The 25,689-nt window shown below is 36.5% G+C and overlaps 1 protein-coding gene across 4 annotated transcripts in view; it reads left to right on the top strand.

Moving 5' to 3' along the window:
- Positions 1-25,216, top strand: part of caskb (calcium/calmodulin-dependent serine protein kinase b) — a 137,917-nt gene extending 112,701 nt beyond the window's left edge. For all 4 annotated transcript variants that reach the window (XM_047158984.2, XM_017482101.3, XM_047158985.2 and 1 more), the window contains 6 exons: positions 7,743-7,858; positions 18,816-18,896; positions 18,974-19,054; positions 21,589-21,791; positions 21,883-21,966; positions 23,678-25,216. In XM_047158984.2, coding sequence (XP_047014940.1) covers positions 7,743-7,858; positions 18,816-18,896; positions 18,974-19,054; positions 21,589-21,791; positions 21,883-21,966; positions 23,678-23,854 — 742 coding nt within the window. In that variant the 3' untranslated portion in view covers positions 23,855-25,216. The remainder of the gene's footprint in view (positions 1-7,742; positions 7,859-18,815; positions 18,897-18,973; positions 19,055-21,588; positions 21,792-21,882; positions 21,967-23,677) is intronic.
- The last annotated feature ends 473 nt before the right edge of the window (positions 25,217-25,689 follow it).

The following is a 25,689-nucleotide window of genomic DNA, read 5'->3' as shown; positions in this document are numbered from 1 at the left end:
GCTTAGACTGCTGCCCCTGTGAGCCAGACATAATTGAAAAAAATAATTTTCACATAAGTGAAAGAAGATGGATGGGTGGAGAGAGGGTATTTTAGTACTGTTTTTCAAGTTAGTAATATGACCTTTTTGGCAATTGTTAATGCTGTTATTATAAATGGTTGGTATTGTTGGGGGTATTTGAAGTTGGCGTTATACCAAATACAGTATAATTTGTGAGTGGTGAAATGTGACCCGTTTAAAATCTTATATTGTATTGAGGGAATTTTTTTTTTTTTTCTGTTTAAGGTATTGGAAAAAAACACTGTCAAGGTAAGTTACAGTCTCCTCTGAAATTATTGGAAGAGCAAGGAAAATTCTATTGTTTTCACTATACATTAAAGACGTTTGGGTTTGAGTTCAGAAGATGAATATGAGATGATAAATCAGAATTTCAGCTTTCATTTCATCATATTTACATCTAAATGTGTTAAACAATTTAGACCATGGCACCTTTTGTTTGAACCCTCACATTTTTCAAGTGATCAAAAATACTGGAACATGTGACTGCTGTTTCACAGGTGTTTCTTGCTGCCCAGGTGTGCCCTCTTAAATTGATTGTTTAAAGAATACCGCTAAATGTCTACTCTTGGTTTGAGCCGTAGGTTTTGCCTGTGGAGACTGCATTTGTTGTTATAAGGGATAAACCAACATAAAGACCAGAGAGCTGTCTTTGGGAGAACAGCAAGCCATTTTGAAGCTGAGAAAAGTTGTAAAATCAATCATAGCCTTTGCACAAGCATTGGCATAGCAATACAATAATTTGCAATGTCCTGAAAAAGAAAGAGATGCCTGATAACCAGACATGGAACAGGTTGGCCAAGGAAAACAACAGCAGCAGTTGATGACAGAAACATTGTGAGAGTTGTGAAGAAAAACTCAAAAACAGTTAGTAACATCACCAACGACCCTCACAGGGCACAGGTGAAGGTATCACAATCCACCATTTGAAGAAGACCTCCAGTGTAGAAATATAGCAGCCATACTACGACATAAAAACCACCCTTGAGCAGTACTAATCAGAAAGCCAGATTGGAATTTGCAAAGAAGTACACAGATGAGCCACAAAAGTTCTGGACCCAAGATTAACCTCTACTAAAGTAACGGAAAGGCCAAAGTGTGGAGAAAGAAAGGATCTGCTCATGATCCACAACACATCAAGCATCAATCAGTCAAGCACAGTGGAGGTAGTGTCATGGCTTGGGTTTGCATGGCTGCTTCTTGAATGGGATCACTAATCTTTATTGATGACATAACTAATCTTTATTGATGACATAACTAATCTTTATTGATGACTTAACTAATCTTTATTGATGATGGTAGCAGCAGAATGAATTCAGAAATCTGTCTTGCAATTTACAGAGAAATGCATGAAATCTAATTGGAAGAAACTTCATCATGCAAGGGGGGTGGGGGGGTTTAAGTGGAAGATTTTAGACTGGCCAAGACAATCACCAGATCTTAACCCAGTTGAGCGTGCATTTTACCTCCTGAAGAGGAGACTGAAGGGAGAAACTCCCCAAAACAAACTGAAAAAAGCTGCAATACCAACGGGAAATCAATACAAAAAAAATGCAACAGTTTGGTGTTGTCAGTGATTCATCGGCATGATGCAGTTATTGCAAGCACGGGATATGCAACCAAATATTAAGTGTTATTTAGCTTAATTTACTTTAAGGCGATCTGTTCCTATACTTCTGCTCACCTACAAATTGGGTGGTCCGTCACCAAACGTGGCATATTTTAAGTTGATTAACACAGAGGTTCCCAAACTTTTCCAGGGCAAGGCCCCCCAAATGGCATTAACATTTGACCGAGGCCCCCCTTTTGCAAGATGTCTTTAAAACACATTAAAAATACAGACTTCTGAATATATCCCCCTTTTTTATTAATAATTACATCTTACATCTTTACATTATATTAGGAATTGATTGTGTGTGTGTGTGGTTGTCTGAGAGTGAGAATTTATTTTTCACACCAAATTGTTGAGGTCCCCCGGGCGGGGCCCCCACTTTGAAAACCACTGGTTTAACACATCTAGATGTAAATATAAGGAAATAAAAGCTGAAATTCTGCTCTATCATCTCTCTTAATCTTTTGATCTAAAATCCAAATGTCTTCAATGTATAGTGAAAACAATAGAATTTTCTTGCTGTTCCAATACTTTCAGAGGGGACTGTATATTTCTGTTGTAACTGATTGAAGGTCATGAACAAGCTGCCATCGTTTTGGGGTTCCAAACTCCTTACTCCTCTCTCTTTCCAGGTCAGGTTTTTATTTTTTATTGATCTGGTACATAGGGTTGTACTATAGTGAGGTCAGATTAGTGATCAGTGAGTGATTAATTTTTATTATTTTGTTTGCTTTCCACCATGCAGTCAGAGTCGTATAAATAGTGTTGCTTTTGTAAGAGGGATGGGTTTTAATGGAATTATCTATAAACAGTAACTCTTTCAAAGGCAAATTTTGGGCTACTGTCTGTTAGGGCTGCACAATTAATCGAATATCGATCGTGATGACGATTTTGACTGCCCACAATTACAGGAATATGATCCACTGTGATATTGATGTTTAAAGTTCATCCTCTGCTCATAGAAAACTTCGCTGCAGATCAAATCAAGCGCTTCCTAAACTTACAGCCAATCACCATAGAGCGTGCAGGAATTATGTAATTTTCTAATGCCAAAACCCGGAAACAAGTTAGCATTTTAATGCTTGTGCCACCAGCTTTACTTCGTGTTCCAGCGCTTTGCACGAGGGGAAATCATGACACTAACATGTTGTTAAATGGCACTACTAGAGGTTGTTTTTACAGAGTTTGGACATTAAACGTCATCACGCCGAACAGGAAAAAACTTTGCAGATAAACTCAGAGCTCTACAGTGCGACCATTTCACTCGCATTTGTGACTGAAAAGTACTTTGTGCGACTGAATAAATATTTATTCACACTGGTGCGAGTGACCTGTTCGGAGTTGTATAATACAATCGGAATAAAAACTATAGGAAGTCCAAAATACACCGAGCAACAGTTACTTTCACACTGCTTTTCATCTCCTCAGTCAACCAAACAAGTGTGTAAATACTGCAGAGAAGCCATTATGATGACAAGTAACTCTGTACATCATCTGCTTCAACTTCCCGAGCTCACAACCGCTATCTTTTAATTGATCACGCAAAATGACCTGAACCTGCGACTGTGACCTGCTTGTGTAGCCACAGCGACGTCGGGCGGAGTAAATTAATAATAATGCTAACACTGCAAGGTGGGTTTAATTCAAACTTCTTTATTAAATAATTTCTCACCAATCATAATGAAGAGTAGCAACTGTTCAGAAGGAGTATGCTGCTGCTCTACTCCACTCCCTTCACCAACTCTAATACACAGTGTATTCACTTCATTTAACTCAGGATTGCCAGATATCACTAGAAGTGTCAACTACAGTTTCCATGTTTTGATTTAATCCCTCAAAAACACAATATTATCAGCAGACATGGAACACTGTACTGGGGAACCAATCTAAAAGGAGCAACTAATAAATAAACAAACAAAAAAAATAATAAAATGTAAAGACAGAAAATGTGCTTAGTTATAAATAAATATTTTAACATAAAAATATATTATAATAACTTCGTAACATATAAAAAAAAAAGAGAAATAATATTTAATTACTATGGGTTGCATTTAATATCAATATGACATTAAGCTTAGTTCGCTATTTCTGTAGAAGGCTATTAGCCTTTTTCCTAACATGGATCATGTTTGTGTTAGTCTACTTTTAATTAGGACTCTTTATTGTTTAAGATTTAAAAATAAATATTTTATGCTTGTTTATTTATAACTTAACCAACAGTATCTCATTGCTATTATTTTAATTCAATTAACAGTGACCATGAGCAGAGAGCTTACATTTAACTGTTCATGTCAGACCTCCTGATTAAAGTTTATACAAAAAAAGATTGGTATCTGTATTGGTTTCTGCTGTAAAAATCCTGATCGGTGCATCCATAATGAACACCATTAAACTAAAGCGATTTGCATCTGACGGGTAAATGAACTCACCCAATCACATCCTATATGAGATTATTCAGATATATACACAGTACACACAGAGCGGGTCGAGAACTGACTCCAGTCCAGAACCATGACAGTGGAAAACATCTAATAGTGTAGCTTTAAATATATTTAAGAGGAGCAGACTTCAAATACTGAACATTGAGTTTTATTGTATTTGTTTACAAGGTGGAACAGGTTAACGGTTGTTTTTTTGCATACAGCCTGTAAAATTAACTGAAAATATTACATTTAGTTTATCAGAAGGTAAATTAATGTGTCGTGGCTCACATTATATTCCTAGTCTGTCATAATTGACAAGCTCAAGTTTTTTCATGCCTACTTGTGTGTTATATTGTGGCACATTAAAGTTATCATCTCTTTAAAAAAAAACCTAAACTCCTAAAAGATATTGTTACTGTAGAGCCTTGAAACTGGTTCAGTTATGCTGTGCACAATTCCCCCAAAAATTAATGAAAAAATTAAGATTCATCCACAGAGTAAATCCGTATTATGGAAAATGATTTAAATCATGTTTGGAAAAGTTTGTCGGAAGCTTGGTGATGGTGACGTTGAAGTTGACTGACTGTGGTGTAATTTGTTTACAGCATACGGTTAGCTGTTTATTTCTGGAGATTGTATTTAGTTTTCAAACTTCATAAAAGTTGTGTTTATTTGTGAAAATTATCTTGATGGACAAAACGTGTTAGATTGCAAACTTTTGTTGATCACAGAGATTATTTTTTGCAATAAGTCTATGTGAAAATCCTATTGGGTTTTTGTCGAGGGAACCGGTGTGATGATAACTTCCGGGTTCCGGTACAAAATGGCGTCGTCCCTGCACCACTCTATTGGGTGATTTGTCTGTGTCTCTCCTCCTGTAAACACTGTTATTGACTTTTCTGCATAGGCCTGAATTGTTTTCATTTGGTTGAATATTGTTATATTTGATGCATATTTTCATTTGGTTGATGGTATTTTTATTTTTTTACTTATTCTATATTTTGGGTACAATTTTATTTATATTTTGCTTCTATGAGATGATGCACTTTAAGGACCAGTCAAATTTGATGCAAAGGTTTGTACATTAGCAGGAATGTAGCACGACATGGAGGTAAAAGCAGTGGTCTGTTTATTTAAATGTGAAAGTGTTGTCCCTAAAATCAACGAATAATCATTATAAATAATTGTGATTATCATTTTGGCCATAACCGTGCAGCCCTACTGTCTGTTAAACATCTAACCATTTGTGTTAATGATTGAATGTAGTGTAGTTCATTAGAGAGGAAATAGTAAAAAAAAAAAAAAAAAAAAAATTGGAGCATTTAGTCCCCCAAGGGATTTTTATTTATAAAGACTTGCCAGTTTGATTCTGGGTTTTTTCCCTTTCCAGTAGAAAGAGGTTTACAGGTTTAAAGAAAGACGTTTAAAGAGGTTACAGCCAAGTCAAGAGAGGAGAACCAATTTTGGTGTGTGTAGATGAAAGGTAATTTGTAGAGATGCAACCGATACAAAATTTCTCAGCCGTGATTATACAGAGTAATATTGGCTGATACCGATAGTTCTGCCTTTTATGACTTGTTTTAAATTAATAATAATTAAATCCACAATTCTGAAAGAAATACAAATAAAAACTTTACTCTCCATTTCAACAAGTTGTTTCACAGTAACTGATCTCATGAACAGAAAACACATTACTCTAATTAACATTAACACATAAACTAAATTCTGAAGATTAAAGTAAGATTTCTTAACTTCTTGAATGTTATTAATTCCTATTAACAGAATTAATTGACTGAATTCTAAAAAACGTTCTGTTAGACTCACATTCACTCACCACAAACAAAGGCATTTCTACTTCATCACTGAACATAAAACTGGTAATATATAATATAAACATTTTTATATATTAACATTAACTGGATATGAAATATGCTACTATACAAATATATTTTTCTGTGCAATATATACTTTTTTGTCAACTCATCTTCAGTTAAATCTTTGAACAGTGTACTGGCGCTTTAATTCAATTGCAGTTGTGTTGATTACGTTGTGTATTTTCTGAGAAATTTCTCCATTGAAACTGGTCTGATCTAGATGGACTAAGAACGGTATTACAGCTTCTAGCAAAAGCCTTAATAAATATTTTTATGTCTGTATTTATTAATGATAAAGGGTGATAGTAGAGAATTTTGTGAGGTTTTTGTTTGGTTTTGGGATAAGTGAGATAAGTGCTGTATTCATATGTTGGGGTAAGTTTGAGGATTTCAAATATCATTTGCATATATAAAGGTGCAATACATGGCCACAAATGTTTATAAAATTCTTCTGGGTAACCATTTAATCCTGGGTATTTATTATTTAGCACAGTGCTGTTTGGAGTTCTTTTTCAATTAAAGCCCCTTTGAGTGTATCAGATTGAGTTGTAGTTGAATTGTGTAAAGGTGACATTGCTCAGAGAGGTTTTGATTTCTACTTTTACTTTTACTTTTAATGTTCTGGTTTATAAAGTTTTGAGTAATTCAAAATGCTCGCCCTCACTTTTCAGAACATTGTTAACAAAAAAAAAATGAATTTTTACTGAGCTTGCACCAAGAACAGTTTGAATTTGGTAACAAATCAGGGAAACACTTAGCAAATCTATTAAAAGCAAAATAAAGAAATATCCAATAGACTAAGATGTTTTTATAAAATGAGACTCCTGATATTAGGCTACATGAGAGGTTTCTTTAATTCCAGTGCTAACCTTTTAATTTTTAGGGAAATCAGATAATGTTTGTAATGTTTTTCAAATGAACAAATGTAGCATCCATTTGTCTTGTGTGTGTGTGTGTGTTAGAGAAGTTAAACGCAGTTAAAAGTGACTTTTGCACTACATAACTCCAAAAGATGAGAGCATTTCAGTAAAATTGTGCAAGCATTTTCTTGAGTGTGTTCATTTGATTGATAAAATAATTTTGTATTAAACAATATTTGAATTTTGTATACTAGGCTATATTAAACTGTTGTGTAATAGAGCATGCACTTTTAAGCAAAATATTTTAAGCCCACTTTCATATTCCAAAATAAAAGATGCATGGAAGACTATGGGGAGGATATAGTCTGTTGTGTAGACCATGTTGAGCTGTTTTGTACTGCTAAGATTAATACATTTGTTATCCTAAAATGGACATTTTAGTATTGGGCAATACTGAAACAAAGGTTACTAGACAATCATGACAAGTATGTTTTATTCTTGTGTACTCTAAAATCCATGACAGCATGTCTTCTGGTATTTTGATGTCCAATAAGTGGAATTTATTGGAGATTCCAGATAGCTGAACTATAAAGTTCAGGAATTAAATAATATTATAATGGGTTAATATGATTTAATAATGGGCTAATATGAGGTGGTTTTTAAGATGATTTATATCTTTTTGCACTTCCTGATCCATGTAAAATTATTTTTATTAAAATGCAAAATTTTGGGGGAAAAAGAAGTTTTAAAAAAGCATTTTATATATGGCACTACTGTTTTTGCACTATACACTCACTATATGGTGTTGACTCCAACAATTTAGTTGGCCCATATGAAAAATATGTATATTGTCTCTTCATGCAAGAGGGAATTTAAGGTGTATAAGGTAACTTCAGGTGTATTATGTGTCTCTTAGGCGTGTGGCCTGCTTAGCAATGGAGAAAACCAAGCAGGAGCAGCAGGCCAGTTGTACCTGGTTTGGCAAGAAGAAGAAACAGTACAAAGACAAATACCTAGCTAAGCATAATGCAGGTAGGTCAAGATGAACATAAATAGGCTCATGGCTTCATACCAAATTATTCTTTTGGTAGCTAGAACATTCATGCAGTTGCTCAGTACCACTAATTACATATGGATATACTGATACAATCAGTAAAAGTATCTGTCCAAATAATGGTTTCATATAAGGTAGGTTTCTGTCCAACTTTCATAAGTTCTAAACCAATATACCAGCAAATGATATAGTATCCATGTTTGATTTCATCTGCTACTTTTGCACATCTATTCTAATGAGGATGCAAACATGTGTCTGCAAAAACAACTGGCCATTAGATACATTCCAAACTGCTCACTAGTGTACTAGTTAGTATAATATATTATTATGGAAAGAAGTGTTAGGTTAATGCTGCTGTTTAGTAGCAATAAGAAAGTTTTACTGGTAACTCCGGCAGGGGATCAAGTTCCACCATCACCAAGCTGCCGCTGTTAGGCCCTTGAGCAAGTATTACGCTGTGTTATGGCTGACCCTGTGCTCAGACCCCAATTTCTTAAGATGCTGGGATATGCGAAGAAAAGAATTACACTGTACTGTAATATTTATTTGACAAAGATAAGCTTCCTTATTCTTCTTAGAGTATGCTAATATGCAGTTTGGCAAGTAGCCATATCGAAACTTGCTGTGTATGTACTTGCTGGGTTATTTATTCAATTAACCTGCCCTTATGTCTTTGTATACAGTGGGTTTGAAAAGTATTCAGACCAAATGTACGTCTTTTTTTGCCATCAGTCTATACAAAGTAACAAAAAATGACAAAAATGATGACTAAAAAATTACTAAAATCTCTCATTTAGCTGAGTATTCAGACCCTTTTCTAAGACACTAGAAATTGAGCTCAGGTGCAACTGGTTTGCTTTGATTTTCTTGAGATGTTTCTAGAACTTGTATGGAGTCCACCTGTGGCAAACTCAATTGATCGGTCATGATTTAGAAAGGCACACACCTGTGTGTAAAAGTTCTATCAATTGAATGGCAGACCCCAAAAACCAAGCCATGTAATTCAAAGAACTGTCCATAGACCTCTGACATTAAATTGTGTTGAAACATAGATCTGCACAAGGATATAAAACCATTTCTAAAACTTTGAATGATCGCAGGAGAACAGTGAGCTCCATCATTTTAAAAGGGAAGAAGTTTGGAACCACCAGGACTCTTCATAGAGCTAGCCGTTCAGTCAAACACAGTAACTGGGCTACATCTGGCAAAAACCAAGTACTGCCCAGTAATTGGTAATATGATCCCTAAGATGAAGATAATATGATCCCATCATGCTATGGGCTGCCTCTTAGCAGCAGGGACAGGGTGACTGGTCAGAACTGAGGGAAGGATGATTGTGGCTGAATACAGAGAGATCCTTGAATAAAACCTGCTCCAGTACACATGACCTAAGACTTGGGCTTGTCAACGTTCCACAGCATACAGTGAAGACAATACTGGAGTGGCTTCAGGACAAATCTCTGAATCTCCATGAGTGGCCCAGTCAGAGCTGGGTTTGATTTCCGGGCACAGAACTAATTTTTTTATTTATTTATTTTTTTTATCATTGGATAAAGTTTCGTGTTTTAAAAACGGACAGTCTATTTTCTGAAATCTGATAACGACACTGCAACAACAACAAGCATGGAGAAGATTCAAGCTGTGCTGTTGATTGTGATATATTTGAGAAAACGTAAGAAAAGAGATGAGCAGTGGTAGTAAAGCGAATGCTCGTAATGCTAGACTTAAAGTAAGCAAACAGATTTTATCAGCTATTGCTGAGATTACAGAGACGAACAGGCGCACACAAGCTTCTCTCTGCACTGTTTTCCTATGTGAACAACGCCCAGCTCGCTTAACTGACTTGATATTTTTAAGTATACTTTGTCATTGCGGGTTGCCGTTTCCAGTTCCTGCTGTATTTCATCCTCGACATATTTACTTAATAAGGCCTGAACCTCGTCGTCAGTCCATCAGTCGTCAGTCGTATTTTTTTTTTTTTATTCAAATCCCAATAATCAACTGCACTGCAACAGACTTTTAAAAATGGTGGTTGAAAAAAAAAATAAATACTGCGTGCACTTAACCAATCAGCATGTTCAGTGCCCAAGTCCCATCCCCCAAAGTTTCTGGCTTTTGAAAAAGTACCACCTCCCGAGTAGGGGCTTTGCAAGGGCTAAATATTTTACCCAAAACTTAATTTAGACCCTGGTCCCTGCGGTGGAGAAACACAGAGTACCTCCAAAAGTTCCTGCGTTGGAAAAGCAGCAATTGTTGCCAAAGATGCTTCCACAAAGTACTGAATAAAGGGTCTGAATATTTATCTAAATAAGAGATTTCAGTTTTTAATTTGCAATGAATTCACAAAAATTTTAAAACACTTGTTTTTGCTTTGTCAATATGATTGTAGACCAGGGGTGGGCAATCTTATCTGGAAAGGGCTGGTGTGGGTGCAGGTTTTCATTCCAACCAAGCAGAAGCCACACCTGAGTCTATTGAAAGCCAAGATCAACTGATTAAACAGGTGGAATCAGTGTGGCTCCTGCTTGGTTGGAATGAAAACCTGCAACCACACCAGCCCTTTCTGGATAAGGTTGCCCACCCCTGTTGTAGACTGATGGCCAAAAAAGTCAATTTAAGCCATTTTAACTTTAATCTATAGCGCACAGTAAAGTGTGTGAAAAATAAAGGGGTCTGAATACTTTCCAAACCTATATAACTTACACAGTGCATTGCATAAGTATTCACCCCTTATTTTTAGTATATAAGCTGGAACTGAAATCTGCTTTCTTAGGATTATATGTGTGAAAATCCGATGATGTTTTAGGTCATATTTATGTAGAAACATAGAAAATTCTAACGGATTCACAAACTTTCAAGCACCACTGTAGTTACATGGGAGCTGCTTTGCCTACCATTAAAACCTTTTTTTTTTTTTTTTTATAAAGGAAGACAAATGCACATTTGTGACATGATTTTTCACTGATATGAGTTGCTAGCTGTCCTGCCTTTATTGTCCCATGTCGAGTATCAATGTGAGTGAACAATACCTTTCAGATCCTTTTTGGTGCTTTACCGGTATGATGTATCTGGTGTCACATCCTTTCAGTTAACTGTAAAGGTACAGTAACGAAAGGGAGCCCCTTTTTTGGATGCATGGTACCTACATATACATTGCAAAATATTTTATAAAAAACATAAAGTTTATGATTGCATAGTATTCAACCTCATTGCTGTGGAACCCCTAAATTAGTTCTGATGCAACTAGTTGCCATCAGAAGTCACATTATTAGTTGAATGAAGTCCACAGGAAGCCAATGAATGCCACATAGTTTAGAATCCTGACGACAGAGAAATTATCAAAACAAGTAGCAATCAGGGTTTGGTAATAATACATATATATATATTTGAACATCCCACAGAACACCATTAAGGCAGTTATCAAAACATGGAAGGAATATGCCTCAACTACAGCCTAGAGGAGGTTATGTGCTAAAAATCAGTGATTGGGTAAGGAATGCATTAGTCAGAGAAGCAACCAAGATGACAACGGTAACTCTGAAGGAGCTGAAGAGATCCACAGCTCAGTGAGACAGACTGTTCATAGGAAGAATCCATTGCCTGGACACTATACTTTATGAAAGCATGATGAGCCATATGTCGAGCAAGTTATGTTTGCGAACATGTGAGAAATGGTCTTCTGGACTGGAGATCAAAATTTCAGTAAAAAAAAATTTGGAAAAAGATTACATTTATGGCATTTGGCAGACGGCCTTATCCAGAGTGACATACATTTATCTTTTTTGTTGTTTTTTTTTTTAAATACAATTGGGCAGTTCAGGGTTAAGGGCCTTGCTCAAGGGCCCAGTAGTGGCAGCTTGGTGGTGCTAGAATTTGAACTCATGACCTTCCGATCAGTAGTCCAATGTCTTAACCACTGAGCTACCACTTTATCCTGAAAACGCTATCCCTACAGTGAATGGTGGTGGTAACATCATTATTTGTGGCCAATTGGTTGCTTCTCTGACTAATGCCCTCCTTAGCCACTCACTGACTTTTTTAAATAATGAATTTAATAGTGTGCCACTGTGAAGTTTGGGATTTTTTGTAACCAAACCCTGATTGTGCTGTTCGTTTAGATACAGTATGTTCTCTACATTAATCATGGGGCCTTCCAGGAACAGGTGTATTTATATTCAGTTCAAGTGACACAATTGCACAAAGTTAGACTCCATTCATCTATTCATGTGATTTCTGATGGCAACTGGCTGCGCCAGAACTAATTTAGGGGTTTCACAGCAAATACTTATGCAATCTCAAATTTTACAGTTTTTTTTTCTGCACTTTTTTTGTAGACATATGACATATAATCCCAATTAAGTACAGAGGGGTGAATACTTATGCAAACTTTATATATATACACCCACTGGCCACTTTATTAGGAATACCTCATCAGAACAGTAGGATCCCCATTTGCTGACAGAACAGCCTCAAATTGTGGCCTGGATTCCTCAAGGTTTTGGAAATATTCCCTTGAGATTCTGGTCCATGTAGACATAAATTATGCATATTTGTTAGTTGCACATTCATACTGTTAAACTCCTGTTCTACTACATCCCAATGGTGCACTATTGGATTCAGATCTGCTGACTGTGGAGGCCAGTGAAGTACACTGAACTCATTGTAATGTTGATAGAACCAGTTTGATATGACTTGTTCTTTGTGACAAATTGCACATTTTTATACTGGATGTCACAGTAGCCATTTTAAGATGGCTAAATGCACGTGGCAAGCAACAACACTCAGATAAATGATGCTCAATTGGTATTAAGGGGCCAAATGTGTGCCAAAAAACATTCCCCACACCATTACACTACCAGCTGCAGCATGAAACTATTGACACGAGTACGTTAGGTCAAGGATTCATGCTATTAATGTCAAATTATGACCCTACCATCTGCAAGTAGCAGCAGAAATTGAGAATCATCAGACCAGGCAACTTTAACTGTGCAGTTTTGGTGAGCCCATACCCACTGTAGCCTCAGATTCCTGTTCTTGGCTGACAAGAGTGGAACCTGATGTGGTCTTCTGCTGTTGTAGACCATCCGGCTCAAATTCTAACGTGTTCTGAGATTCTTTTCTGTTCACCACGATTGTAAAGAGTGGTTATTTAATTGATCATATCCTGGCAGCTCAAACCAGTCTGGCCATTCTCCTCTGATATTAACAAGGCCTTTCTGCCCAGAACTGATTCTTGCTGGATGGTTTTTGTTTTTCACACCATTCTGTGTAAACTCTAGAGCAGGGGTAGCAAATTCATTTGGGGTTGGGGGGCACATTAGACAAAATCTTACAATAAAGGGGCCACATCAATACATCCCATAACTTGTAAATAAAATAGAATTGAATAGAATTGAACTTGTAATTAATAGCATGTGCCTATATAATTTTATATGATTATTCAAATTTGCAACAGTGGCTGGCCTATTTGTTTGACTACAATAAGCCAATAACAATAAACATAACACAATTAATTTGTGATAACCTTTTGTTGACATTTGGTCTAGCTGCAACATTATGCTTTCTTTCCACATGTTGATGGTATGCCATTAGTGCTAAATCCAAACCTACACTATATGTCCAAAAGTATGTGGACACCATCACACCCATATGTTGTGGGCCTTCCCCAAACTGTTGCTACAAAGCCACAATTGTTTATAATGAGTTTGTATGCTGTAGCATTAACATTTCCCTTCGCTGGAACAAAAGGGTCTAAATATGTTTTATCATGACTATTCCCCTGTGCAAAAAGCAGGCCATAAAGACATGGTTTTGACCAGGTTAATGTGGAAGAACTCGAGTTACCCGAGCAGTGACCTCAGCCCCACTGAACAATTTTGGGATGAATTGGAACATCAGCTGTGTGTCAGGCCTTCTCATTTGACATCAGTGCCCATCATCACTAATGCTCTTGTGGCTAAATGAGTAAAAATTCTCACAGCCATGTTCCAAAATCTAGTGCTAAGCCTTCCCAGAAGAGTGGGAGCTGTTATAACAGCAAATGGGGGTACCAACATTGTGTTAATGCCCATGGTTTTGAATGGGCAAATATGGGTGTGATGGTCAGGTGTCCACATAATTTAGGCCATATAGTGTAGCTTGTCCAAGGAGCCAACCAAGCAAGTGAAAATATCAATATCAGTAGCTGTGTCTGTCATTGAAATGAGTTCAACAACCTCTTCAGTGATTAACACCTTTGATGAAAATGGCAAAACTGTGCTCTCATCTACTGTGATGGAAAACAAGTGAAAGATTTTACTCTCTCCTTCAACTACCTGTCCAGGTTTTCCACTAAGTGGGTAACTAAGTCTGCTTATATTAGCAAACATAGTGTGTATTAGCAAAAGCATGTCACTTGTCAGGGCATACCAGTTAAACTGCCTTCAACATGCTTGTTTTAACGAACTCTACATTAGAAAATGGCTTTGATGCCAATGTGATTTCTTGATCAGTGATAAAACTAGCCTTCAGGGCAGCATCATACTTACTACTATGACTGAAGACAGACTGTTGCTTTGTGATAGCTGCAATTAGCTTGTTTACCTTGTCTGTCCATAGTTATCCAGTGTACTGGTCATACTTTTTGCCATGATTGGTTTTATAGTGCCTTCAAATATTAAATTCTTTGGGCACAGCCACTTGCAGGGAGCAGATTAAACAATGGAGTTTGTGGTTTATTTCCTCATAGAAATATGCCATTGTCCAATTCTCCTGGAACACTCCTGGCTTGGAAACTGCGCCAAACAATGGCAAAAAAAAAAAAAAAGAGATAGACTAGTAACTGCCTCTATGTGTCAATAAAAGTCAGATTGGATAAAGCAGGGACTGTATTATAATTTTTTCCCACATATTTGAGTCCTTAGCTCAAGTGGTGGACCAAACCATCATGTGGCCTGTATACAGCTCACGACCATATATGGCTTGTGTTTTGCACTACTTCGCTAGAGACTGTTATGCATGAAAATTAGCAGTTTATGAAATACTCAAACCAGCCCATCTGGCACCAACAACCTTGCCACAGTCATTGAGACATTTTCCCCCATTCTGATGTTTGATGTGAACACTAACTGAGGCTCTTGACCTGTATCTGCAAGATTTTAAGCATTGCCCTTTAAATATAAGTGCGCACACACACACACACAGTGGTGCTTGAAAGTTTGTGAATTCTTTACAAGTTTGTATATTTCTGCACAATTTTGACCTAAAACATCAAGATTGTGTACAAACGGAGGAAATTCACTATTATCCACCACTATTATCCTCCCCAGAAGTGGTTAACCAATAAAGATCACTCCAAGAGCAAGACGTGTAACAGTCCACAAGGTCACAAAGGAACCCAGGGTCACTTCTAAGCAACTAAAGGCCTCGCTCACATTGGCTAATGTTAATGTTTGAGTCCACCATCAGGAGAACACTGAACAACAATGGTGTGCATGGCAGGGTTGCACGTCACTGCTTTCTAAAAAGAACATTTCTGCATTTTCTAAAGTTCATGTGGACAAGCCAGAAACTATTGGAAAAATATCATTTGTTTAACTGGGTTCTCTATGTCCACTTTTAGGACATCTGAAAATCTGACGCTGTTTTAGGTCATATTTATGCAGAAATATAGAAAATTCTAGAGTTAAGAGTTCACAAACTTTCAAGCACCACTTTGTGTATATACAGGTGCATCTCAAAAATTTTGAATATCATGGAAAAGTTTTTTTTATTTTATTTTTTTTTAAAGTGGAACTTTGGTATATTCTAGATTCATTACACATAAAGTGAAATATTTCAAGCCTTTTTTGTTTTAATCTTGATGATTACGGCTTACTGGATTTTTGATTTCCATGAGCTGTAAGACATAATCATCAAGATTAAAACAAAAAAGGCTTGAACTATTTCACTTTATGTGTAATGAATCTATAATACATTAAAGTTCTACTTTTTGAATTAAACTACAGGGAAAAAATGAACTTTTCCACAATATTCAAATTTTTTGAGATGCACCTGGATGTATGTACACACACACACACGTGTGTGTGTGTGTGTTTTCTCAGGTGCATCTAAAAAAAATTAGAATATTGTGGCAAAAAAAGAAACATCCTCTCACATTCAACTTCTTTTATTTCCAGCAAATTTCTTAATGTGTAAATATTTGTATTAACATAAAAACATTCAACAACTGGGACATAAACTGAACAAGTTTCACAGACATTTGATGAACAAAAATGGAATAATGAGTCCCTGAACAAAGCTGGGGGGGTCCTCATGGACTGCACCAGAATTGTCAGTTCTTGCTGAGAGATGTTACCCCACTCTTCCACCAAGGCTAGTTCTCGATCACGTCTGGGGACACACATAGTTTCATATAATTTTACACTGCAAGGATGATCAGCTGTCCTTCCTGTCTCGCTATAGCACTGTCTTAGGCGTCTTACATTACAGAGATTGCAGTTTATTGCTCTGGTCACATCTGCAGTCCTCACGCCTCCCTGCTGCATGTTCACGCAGGTGAGCAGGCACCCTAGGCATCTTTCTTCTGGTGTTTTTCAGAGTCAGTAGAAAGGTCTCTTTAGTGTCCTAACTTATTGTAACTGTGATCTTAATTGCCTACTGCCTGTTTTAAGAACTGTTCCACAGGTGCATGTGCAATAATTTTTTATGGTTCATTGAACAAGCATGAAAAACATTGTTTAAACCCTTTCCAATAAAGATCTATAAAGCTTATTTGGATTTTACAAAATTATCTTTAAAATATAGTCTGAGTATATATTGCTATATTGCTGAGTATATATAAGTTCCTTCTGAATGTATTGGAATGGCAATACCAATTCTTTTCTTTTTTTTTGCTATACACTGAAGACATTTGGGTTTGAGATCAAAAGATGAATATCAGACGGTAGATCAGAGTTTCATTATCTGATCTTTACATTTAGATGCATTAAACAACTTAGAACATGGGACTTTTTGGAATATTGGAAACCTCAAAAACAAGGTTTTACACTGCCCAAGTCAATCACCAGACCTTAACCCAACTAAACAAGCATTTCACTAGAAGGGGAGACTGAAGGAAGAAACCCCCCAAAACAACCGATAAGTGAAAGAAGCTGTATTACAAGCATGGAAAAGAAGAATGCAACAGTTTGGAGATGTCAGTGTGTCCTCGGCTTGATGGATTTATTGCTTTAATTTACTACTTTAAGTTACAAATTTTCTAAGAATATTTGTTCCAGTACTTTTGCTCACCTAAAATTGGGTGGTCTGCTACCAAAATGCCATGTTCTAAATTGTTAAACATATCTAGATGTAAATATCAGGAAATGGAGGCTGAAATTCTGCTATATCGTCTCATTCATCTTTTGATCTTAAACCCAGATGTCTTCAGGTTATAACAAAAACAAAAGAACTGAGAAGAAAGAAGCCTTGTTTTCTTGCAAATAGTTTGATTTGACTGATTGTGCATGGCTTTGTGCTGTCCTCTCCAGCAATGTGCTACTGTGTCTGTTTTCTTTGCGCCTGCAACTACAGCGGCACGCAGTGTTGCTATGGCAGCTCAGTTATTTTGTCTATTTAACCAATTTTGATGCACCACTCCTCTTACCCTGTTCATTTTTCATGCTTTCTCTCCTTAATGGCCTTCTTGCATGTAAGTACAACAACAGACTAATGTCTCAATTTTTGTTTTAATTTTCATTTGTAATTTTAATATAATTGTTGAATAATTGAAAGGGAAAGCAGGGATGGACATAACATAACTTTATTAACAAGCCCAAAAAAGCTGCAGTGTGCTGCCTAGTGCAGTGTTTTGGTTGTATATAAACCTAATTTAATATCACTGAGGTACATTGTACCAGTGTGAAGTGCATTAAGTTTAATCCTACATACCAAATGAAAAGGTTTTTCTGAATGTTAAACCTACCCTTCCACTACAAATAAAAAAGTAATTTCCCAGACATGAAATCTGTTTGTCCTGGGTGCCTTGGCTAGTGATTTGTCCATCCCTGATAAGAATGGTCAGCGATTTGTGCATGTCACAGGAAAGACCAGAAAGAAGTATGTTTTAGACCCCACCCCTTTGATCCCACTGTGGACTGTGTTTTAATGTTATTTTAACCGGTTTTATGTTATCATAGCAATCAAGATAATACTAAAAGCTGTAACCACATTTTCTTATAGGAATGCATGTTTTTTCATCATTCAGTGTCTGTTATATACAGAAAACGCACACATTACTTTGTATTCCTGTATAATCACCCAAGTAGTATGTAGGTTTATGTATAATTACAATAAATTCTGTAACTCCACTGGAACATGGTGGAATTTAAAGGTACTCATCTCCAGACCAAATAATTTTTGTTCTATGTTTGAATCTTCTCTAAAAGTAATAGTCTCATGATACTACAGATCTAAAACATTGTCTTTGGACAGATTCCTTTATTCCCTGCAGTAATGCATATTCACAACCTACCACATCACATTTCATGTTTTCCTGTTTCATGATATACTTAATGATTTTAAAATTAGGATCACTGAATATTGAAAATCTGACATTTTTAATATCAATCCAAATTATATGACATATTTCCAGCATTGGTGGATTGTAATGGGAAATAGAGAAAACACATAATCCAATACTATTACAGTTTTTCAGGCTAATACAGACCACAGTACTGGTATGTTTTTTGTTGGTTTGTTTGTTTTGTTGTTGTTGTTGTTGTTTGCGTTTTTTTGTTTGTTTCTTGGTTTTGTTTTTGTTTTTTTGTTTGTTTGTTTTTGGGGGGGTGGGGGTGGGGGGGTCTGAATCCACACAGAAGAGGATTTTCACCTCACTGACATCACACCATATTCTCTCACTGCTTCCACATTGTATCAAACAGTTCTACATCTTTTCACCTCTCCGTTGTCCTGCAGTGTTTGACCAACTAGATCTTGTCACATATGAAGAAGTTGTGAAGTTGCCTGCTTTCAAGAGAAAAACACTGGTGTTATTAGGTATGTGGCTGCGTGGCATTTTCTGTATGTGTGGCTGTGTCCACTGTCCTCCTGCTATAACATGCTTCTTTCTATAGGAGCCCATGGTGTTGGCAGGCGACACATCAAGAATACACTAATCACAAAGCACCCAAACAGATTTGCTTACCCCATCCCACGTAAGTCACATACTTTACAGCATACCTATACAGATGTTTGCTGGTTGACATCAACACTAGTAGTGAGCAAAGAGAGATTGTGCGGCAGCATGCAGTGATTCTGAAAAGATCATTAGGCTTAGAAATCAGAAAATGAGGGAGAGGGATTTGGGGAAAGTTTATGTATTGTTTACTGCTGTGCTGCTACACTTGTCAGTTTTCATGCTTATAAAAACTAGGGCTAAAACTGGGTAAAAAATATCGATTCTCCGATTTTAATCGATCTTCAATTTAATGAAACAATTCTTAATACAACTTTACTTGAGAGGATGTGAATATTATCTGTACTTTATCTCTCATCCTGAAGATGTTACCATCTTTCATGTTTTGAAATTTGAAAACAGTTTTATTTCTTAAGTATGTTTCAAATTGTTAATGAATATCACTTTTGCACATTTACAACGTTTATATATATATATATATATATATATATATATATATATACATATACATATATACATATATATATATATATATATATATATATATATACATATACATATATACATATATATATATATATATATATATATATATATATATATATATATATATATATATACATATAATTTTATTTACAGTAATGTGCCGTGTGCAGTTTGTGCTTACCTTGTGTGAATTGATGCACATATTTATGATTTCTTGTTACAATGTTTGTTCCTCAAAGTAAAAAGTAATTAAACATAATTGTGTGGGCTCTATTGTTAATGTAAATGTGTATTTCAGTAATATAGCTAAGTAGGAGGGTTTTAGTTACCAGCATTTATATTAAAACATGGATTCCATGTCTGCAAAACTAACATTTTAAATGAAATATAAATAACTAATTGATATTGAATCGGCTCAAATTGAAAACCACATAAATAAGAATCGAATCGAATCACCAGATTGGTCACAATACCCAACCCTAATAAAAACAAATTACAAAAGGAAAGGAATTTATTTGAGGAAGATTGACTGAAGGTGGGCTGAGATGAATAATAGACAAAGATTTATAATAACTAAATACAAGCCCTTAAATATAATCTACAATCCCCTGTTTTTTCTCTATGAAGGTTGAGTGTCATATTGGCACAAATGATCAAGTACAATGTAAACAGCAAAATTCTTCAGTGCATCCAACGGTTTGAGTCTTCTGCCCATTTTCTGCTACAGTTAACCATGAGATTTATTTGTTTTTATGTATTTTCTACACATTATTGTTTTGGACACTACCCCCTAGGGCACACATTCATGTTATGTTGGCAGACACTAGTGAGAACACTGATGCATTCCACCACAAATACCTGCAGATTTGTGGCTACAGCCATAAACAGTGGTGCTTGAAAGTTTGTGAACCCTTTAGAATTTTCTATATTTCTGCATAAATATAACCTTAAACATCAGCAGATTTTCACACAAAAAGTACTAAAATTAGACAAATAGAACCCAATTAAACAATTGAGAAGAAAATATTATACTTGGTCATTTATTTATTGAGGAAAATGATCCAATATTACATATCTGTGAGTGGCAAAATTATGTGAACCTCTAGGATTATCACTTAATTTGAAGGTGAAATTAGAGTCTGGAGTTTTCAATGAGATGACAGGCAGGTGTGAGTGAGTGTCCTGTTTTATTTAAAGAACAGGGATCTATCATAGTTTGATCTTCACAGCAGATGTTTGTGGAAGTGTATCATGGCATGAACAAAGGAAATGTCCGAGGACCTCAGGAAAAGGGGTGTTGAGGCACATTAGGCTGGAAAAGGTTAAAAAACCATCTCTAAAGAGTTTGGACTCCACCAATCCACAGTCCGACAGATTGCGTACAAATGGAGGAAATTCAAGACCATTGTTACTCTACCCTGGAGTGATCAATCAACATAGATCACTACAAAGGACCCTGGGTAACTTCTAACCAACTAAAGGCCTCTCTCACATTGGCTAATGTTAAAGTGAAAGTGTGAAAGTGGGGAATGCAGCAAGACAACAACCCTATGCACGTCATTCTATGAAAGAATGGTTAAAGAAGAATAAATAAGGTCAAAGTCCTGACCTTAATCCAATAGAAATGTTGTGGAAAGACCTGAAGCAAGCAGTTTATGTGATGAAACCCACCAACATCCCAGAGTTGAAACTGTTCTGTACTGAGGAATGGGCTAAAATTCCTCCAAGCCGATGTGCAGGACTGATCAACAGTTACCGGAAATGTTTAGTTGCAGTTATTGCTGTACAAGGGTGTCACACCAGATACTGACAGCAAAAGTTCACATACTTTTGCCACTCACAGATATGTAATATTGTATAATTTTCCTCAATAAATAAATAAACAAAGTATAATATTTTTGTCCCAATCCTTTAATTTGGTTTTCTTTATCTGTTTTAAGACTTGTGTGAAAATCTGATTTTAGGGTCATATTTATGCAGAAATATAGAAAATTCTAAAGGGTTCCTAAACTTTCAAGCACCACTGTATATCAGGACTCTAATGCGTTTTCCCCCAACCTTGCCCAGACACGACCAGACCTCCTAAAAAGGATGAGGAAAATGGCAAGAATTACTACTTTGTGTCACATGACCAGATGATGCAGGACATCTCAAACAATGAGTACCTGGAGTACGGTAGCCATGAGGATGCTATGTATGGCACACGTCTGGAGACCATCCGAAAGATACATGAGCTGGGCATGATCTCCATCCTGGATGTAGAGCCGCAGGTACCAGACAAATCCTTTTCTGACTAATTGTTCTGATATTGTGTTGCTTTGGTCAGTAATGTGTTACTGATAATTCTCCGGTTTTTGACAGGCACTGAAAGTTTTGCGGACAGCTGAATTCGCTCCCTATGTCATTTTTATCGCTGCACCTACTGTCACCCCTGGTATGAATGAGGTGAGCACTGTTTTCCTCCAATACACATAACCAAAAAATATCTCTTTCTCGCATTTAGCACATACAACCCATTGCTCAAGTTTAAGCTGGTTTTCCCTCCTTCCTTTTAATTTAATTTCAATCATGACTTCTGTCTGCCTTCAACTGGATTGATTACTTTTATGATAATATGATCTAGTCTTTCTAGCCTCACAACATTCTGTACTTGCTTGTGGCTCATTGCATGCTGCATGTGTCAGTCATTTTGCATGTTGTTTCTATGTGACTCTTTTCTTTGGCATTTCCTGTCACTGCACTCAGCTCCCAAGGTGGTGCAGAAAACTGCCTGTAAGTACATGTGTAGGCTGTGTGTCTATGCGAGTGTTTAGAATTGTGTTTCTATAAGCCAGGTGTCTTCAAGCTTATGCACAAAGTGCCCATGTGGCTACAGGCTTTTATTCCAGCCAAATAAGAGGCACTGGTGACTAATATGAACCGATTAACCAAGTGGAATCAAATATAGCTCCTGCTTGCTTGGAATAAAAGCCTGCAGCCACACTGGTCCTGTGAGGATAAGATTGAAGACCCCTGCTATAAGCCGTCAATACACTTAAGTTATCTCTTGTGTATGTAATGTTTACAGTTGAGCACAAAAGTTTGCACAGCCATAGGACATAATGAAAAAGGCAATTATAATTTCTGCCTCCTGAGTGGCACAACAGAAAAAGGTTTGCCCTTTCCTCCAAGGATGATAATGTGTGTGTTTTACATCTAAATTTGTAAATATATTTCTGTTGTTTTTTAAAATTTGAATGTCATTTTTATTTGCGTTTGTTTTCTTAGATGTTGTAAAATAAATGTGCATATTCTTTTTTCCATTCAAGAACCATTTGCAATCTTTTGTCCTCAACTGTAATGCAATCTGTTTACATTTTACGCAGCACACAGTTCTTGTGTAGAATTCTCCAACTAACTGTTTTCTCCAACTAACTAGCTTGTTTTTTATTCACTTCTTTGTTCCTTAGACTCTAACCTAACTCTTAGATTAGCATCTCCCCTCGGCAGGTGCTGATTTATTGTGGTTGGAAATTAATGACAATTTATATTTATCCTGAGTGACTATCTTTTTATCATGATACAGGCATACTCTGCTTGTTATAGTAGCATGCTACAGAACTCCATATACCTGTAAGGGCTGGCTACTGTTAGCATTTTAATATTTAGCTTTTGCCCATTTGGTCAAAAGCTATTAAAACCCAAGTTCTAGCAAAATTTTACTCACAATTGGCTCGTGAATAATGATGACTAGATTTCACTTAACCTGAGTGACAAAATGTTACCCAGGTGCGCTACTTGTTACAGCAACTATCATTGGAGCTCTGTGTCTGTTTGGGCAATGTTAGCATTTTAGCATTTAGCTTTTGTGCACTTGGCCATTCAAGTGATTGAAATCCAAGTTATAGCACTAAAAGACGCTGAATTCAGCTCATAATGATTTATGACAATTTTATTTATTACTTATTCTGAGTGACATCATAATGATGTTACTGAAGTACTCTGTTTGTTGCAATAGACCGATTGGCTCATTATGATTAATGACTATTATATATCCATATCCTGAGTGACCTATCATGTTACACAGTCCAACATTAAAACTAAAAGAAAGCCTTCTGTGTGTTACTCATTATACTCAGCTCACTCTGATTCTTCTTCCCCTCCTCTCCTATATCAGGATGAGTCTCTGCAAAGGCTGCAGAAAGAATCTGAGGCCCTGCAGAAGTCCTATGCTCACTACTTTGATATGACCATCATCAACAATGAGATCGATGAAACCATCCGGCTACTGGAGGAAGCCATTGATGTAGTGTCTACCAACGCTCAGTGGGTGCCTGTGTCCTGGGTCTACTAGCGTCCTCTATAGACCACAGCGTTACACTAGTGTGGCCCAGGCTAATCCTCTTAGTAAAAAAAAAAAAGAACCACACACATTCATCTCTAACAGACTTACAAACCACTAGTCCATGTGTTGATATCATCAAGACCCTCCTGTGGGACTGCAAAAGCATAGAGCTGTACATATCTAAACATATAAATATATAAATATTAATATAAAAAGAATAAATATGGCCCTGTACTTATAGCTAGGGATTGGACATTTTGTACTTTGCTTTTTGACTGAAAGAGACAGCATCTCAGAGCAATGATGAGCACAGTAAGGTGGTCGGTGATTGGTTGGGGGTGTTGGGTGACGTGAGGGTTTGAGATGAAGTGTCTACCCAGCTTGATTGGGTAGAAGAGAAACCTTTTTCCTTGTCTCACCCCACCAATTCAGCTCAGTTCAATGTCACATTTCCTGGACATGTTCACAGTGGCATGTCCATGGACATTTGATAAGCACAGTTGGCTTGAGTGCGCCATAATTCTGTATTATTTATTTCTCAAAAGGACTGGACTGAACATCCTGGAAGTTTGGTGACTTTAGCCTGTGCTGTTCTCACCCTTTCTTGTTTATTCCTCTGTTTGATTAGCACTCTTAATTTGCACAATGGGCTATAGATGGGTGCTCTCTCTCTCTATATATATATCTCTCTGTCTCCCACTCCATTTGTGCTCGCTCTCTCTCTCTCTCTCTCTCTCTCTCTCTCTCTCTCTCTCTCATTACCTCTGTCCCTCTCTTATTATCTCTCTCCCAATTCCTCCTGGATTCTTTCCAAGTGAATCATTCATAATGGTTCAAGAGCGCATTTGGTGTTACCAGTATCATACTTCTCTCATCTCCTGAAAAAACAACAAAAAAGAATATTCTCAAAAAAGATGTTGAGGGAAACAGACACCTATGCACATTTCTGGAACGCTGGTTAACCCTCTGAGTGGACAAAAGTTTTCATGGCCTGTCAAGTGGTGTGTTTGTAAATTTTGTCTTTGAATTTTATTTGTTGTGTGTGTGTGTGTGTGGGGGGGGGGGGGGGGGGGGGATTTCCTGGACCTGCCATTTGAGAAATGTGTTGTCTTGAGAGTATTATTGTTTTATGCTTATCCCAAGAAGATGAATCCGAGGGGATTTTATTGTGACTACCTGTTACCATGGTACATACATTCTTCTGAAATGAAGAATTGTTGTGTGCATAGACATAAATGAACTGTGTGACAGACTATTCATTTCATATTTCCCTTGTGTAAATTTCTCTGAAAATAAGTTACTCCTCAGTATGGCTTTTGTAAATAGAGTTCCTTTCATGTGTTGGGGAAAAGTAAACTGCCTTTGAATTCATGCAAAATTTGTCGTTCTCTGTCTCTTCTTACAGTACTGGCACAAATTGTTGTAACTTGAAAGCAGAGGTTTGTCAGTATAGGATCAGCATCATATAGCCTGCCATCAATACCCAGAGATCTAGTATCATATTGAAATATTAATTAATCTACTCGATTGACATATCTGTAAAAAAAATTTTGTAATTTTAGTTCATGCCAGCTGATGGTGACATATTTCTATATAGTTTTGCTGACCTGTGTTCTTACGTGATGGTGTAACTAAACACTTCTTCAGTGTAAAATAAAACGTGGAAGACAGAATCTTGTTAAAAATCAACCTGTGTCTCAATGCAATATGAGAAAAAAAAATTGGTTTCGATGCTGAGTGTATGATAAAGTATGGAAATGAGAATTTTTTTTTTTCATATCCTATATTTTTGGGTAATCAAATTAAGAAGTTAAAAATCTCATGCTTGCACTGTTCTGTTATAT

The sequence above is a fragment of the Ictalurus punctatus genome, chromosome 12 (assembly GCF_001660625.3).
Source record: "Ictalurus punctatus breed USDA103 chromosome 12, Coco_2.0, whole genome shotgun sequence".
NCBI lineage: Eukaryota > Metazoa > Chordata > Actinopteri > Siluriformes > Ictaluridae > Ictalurus > Ictalurus punctatus.
The sequence above is the reverse complement of the archived record's forward strand: the minus strand, read 5'-3'. Positions and strand labels throughout refer to the sequence as shown.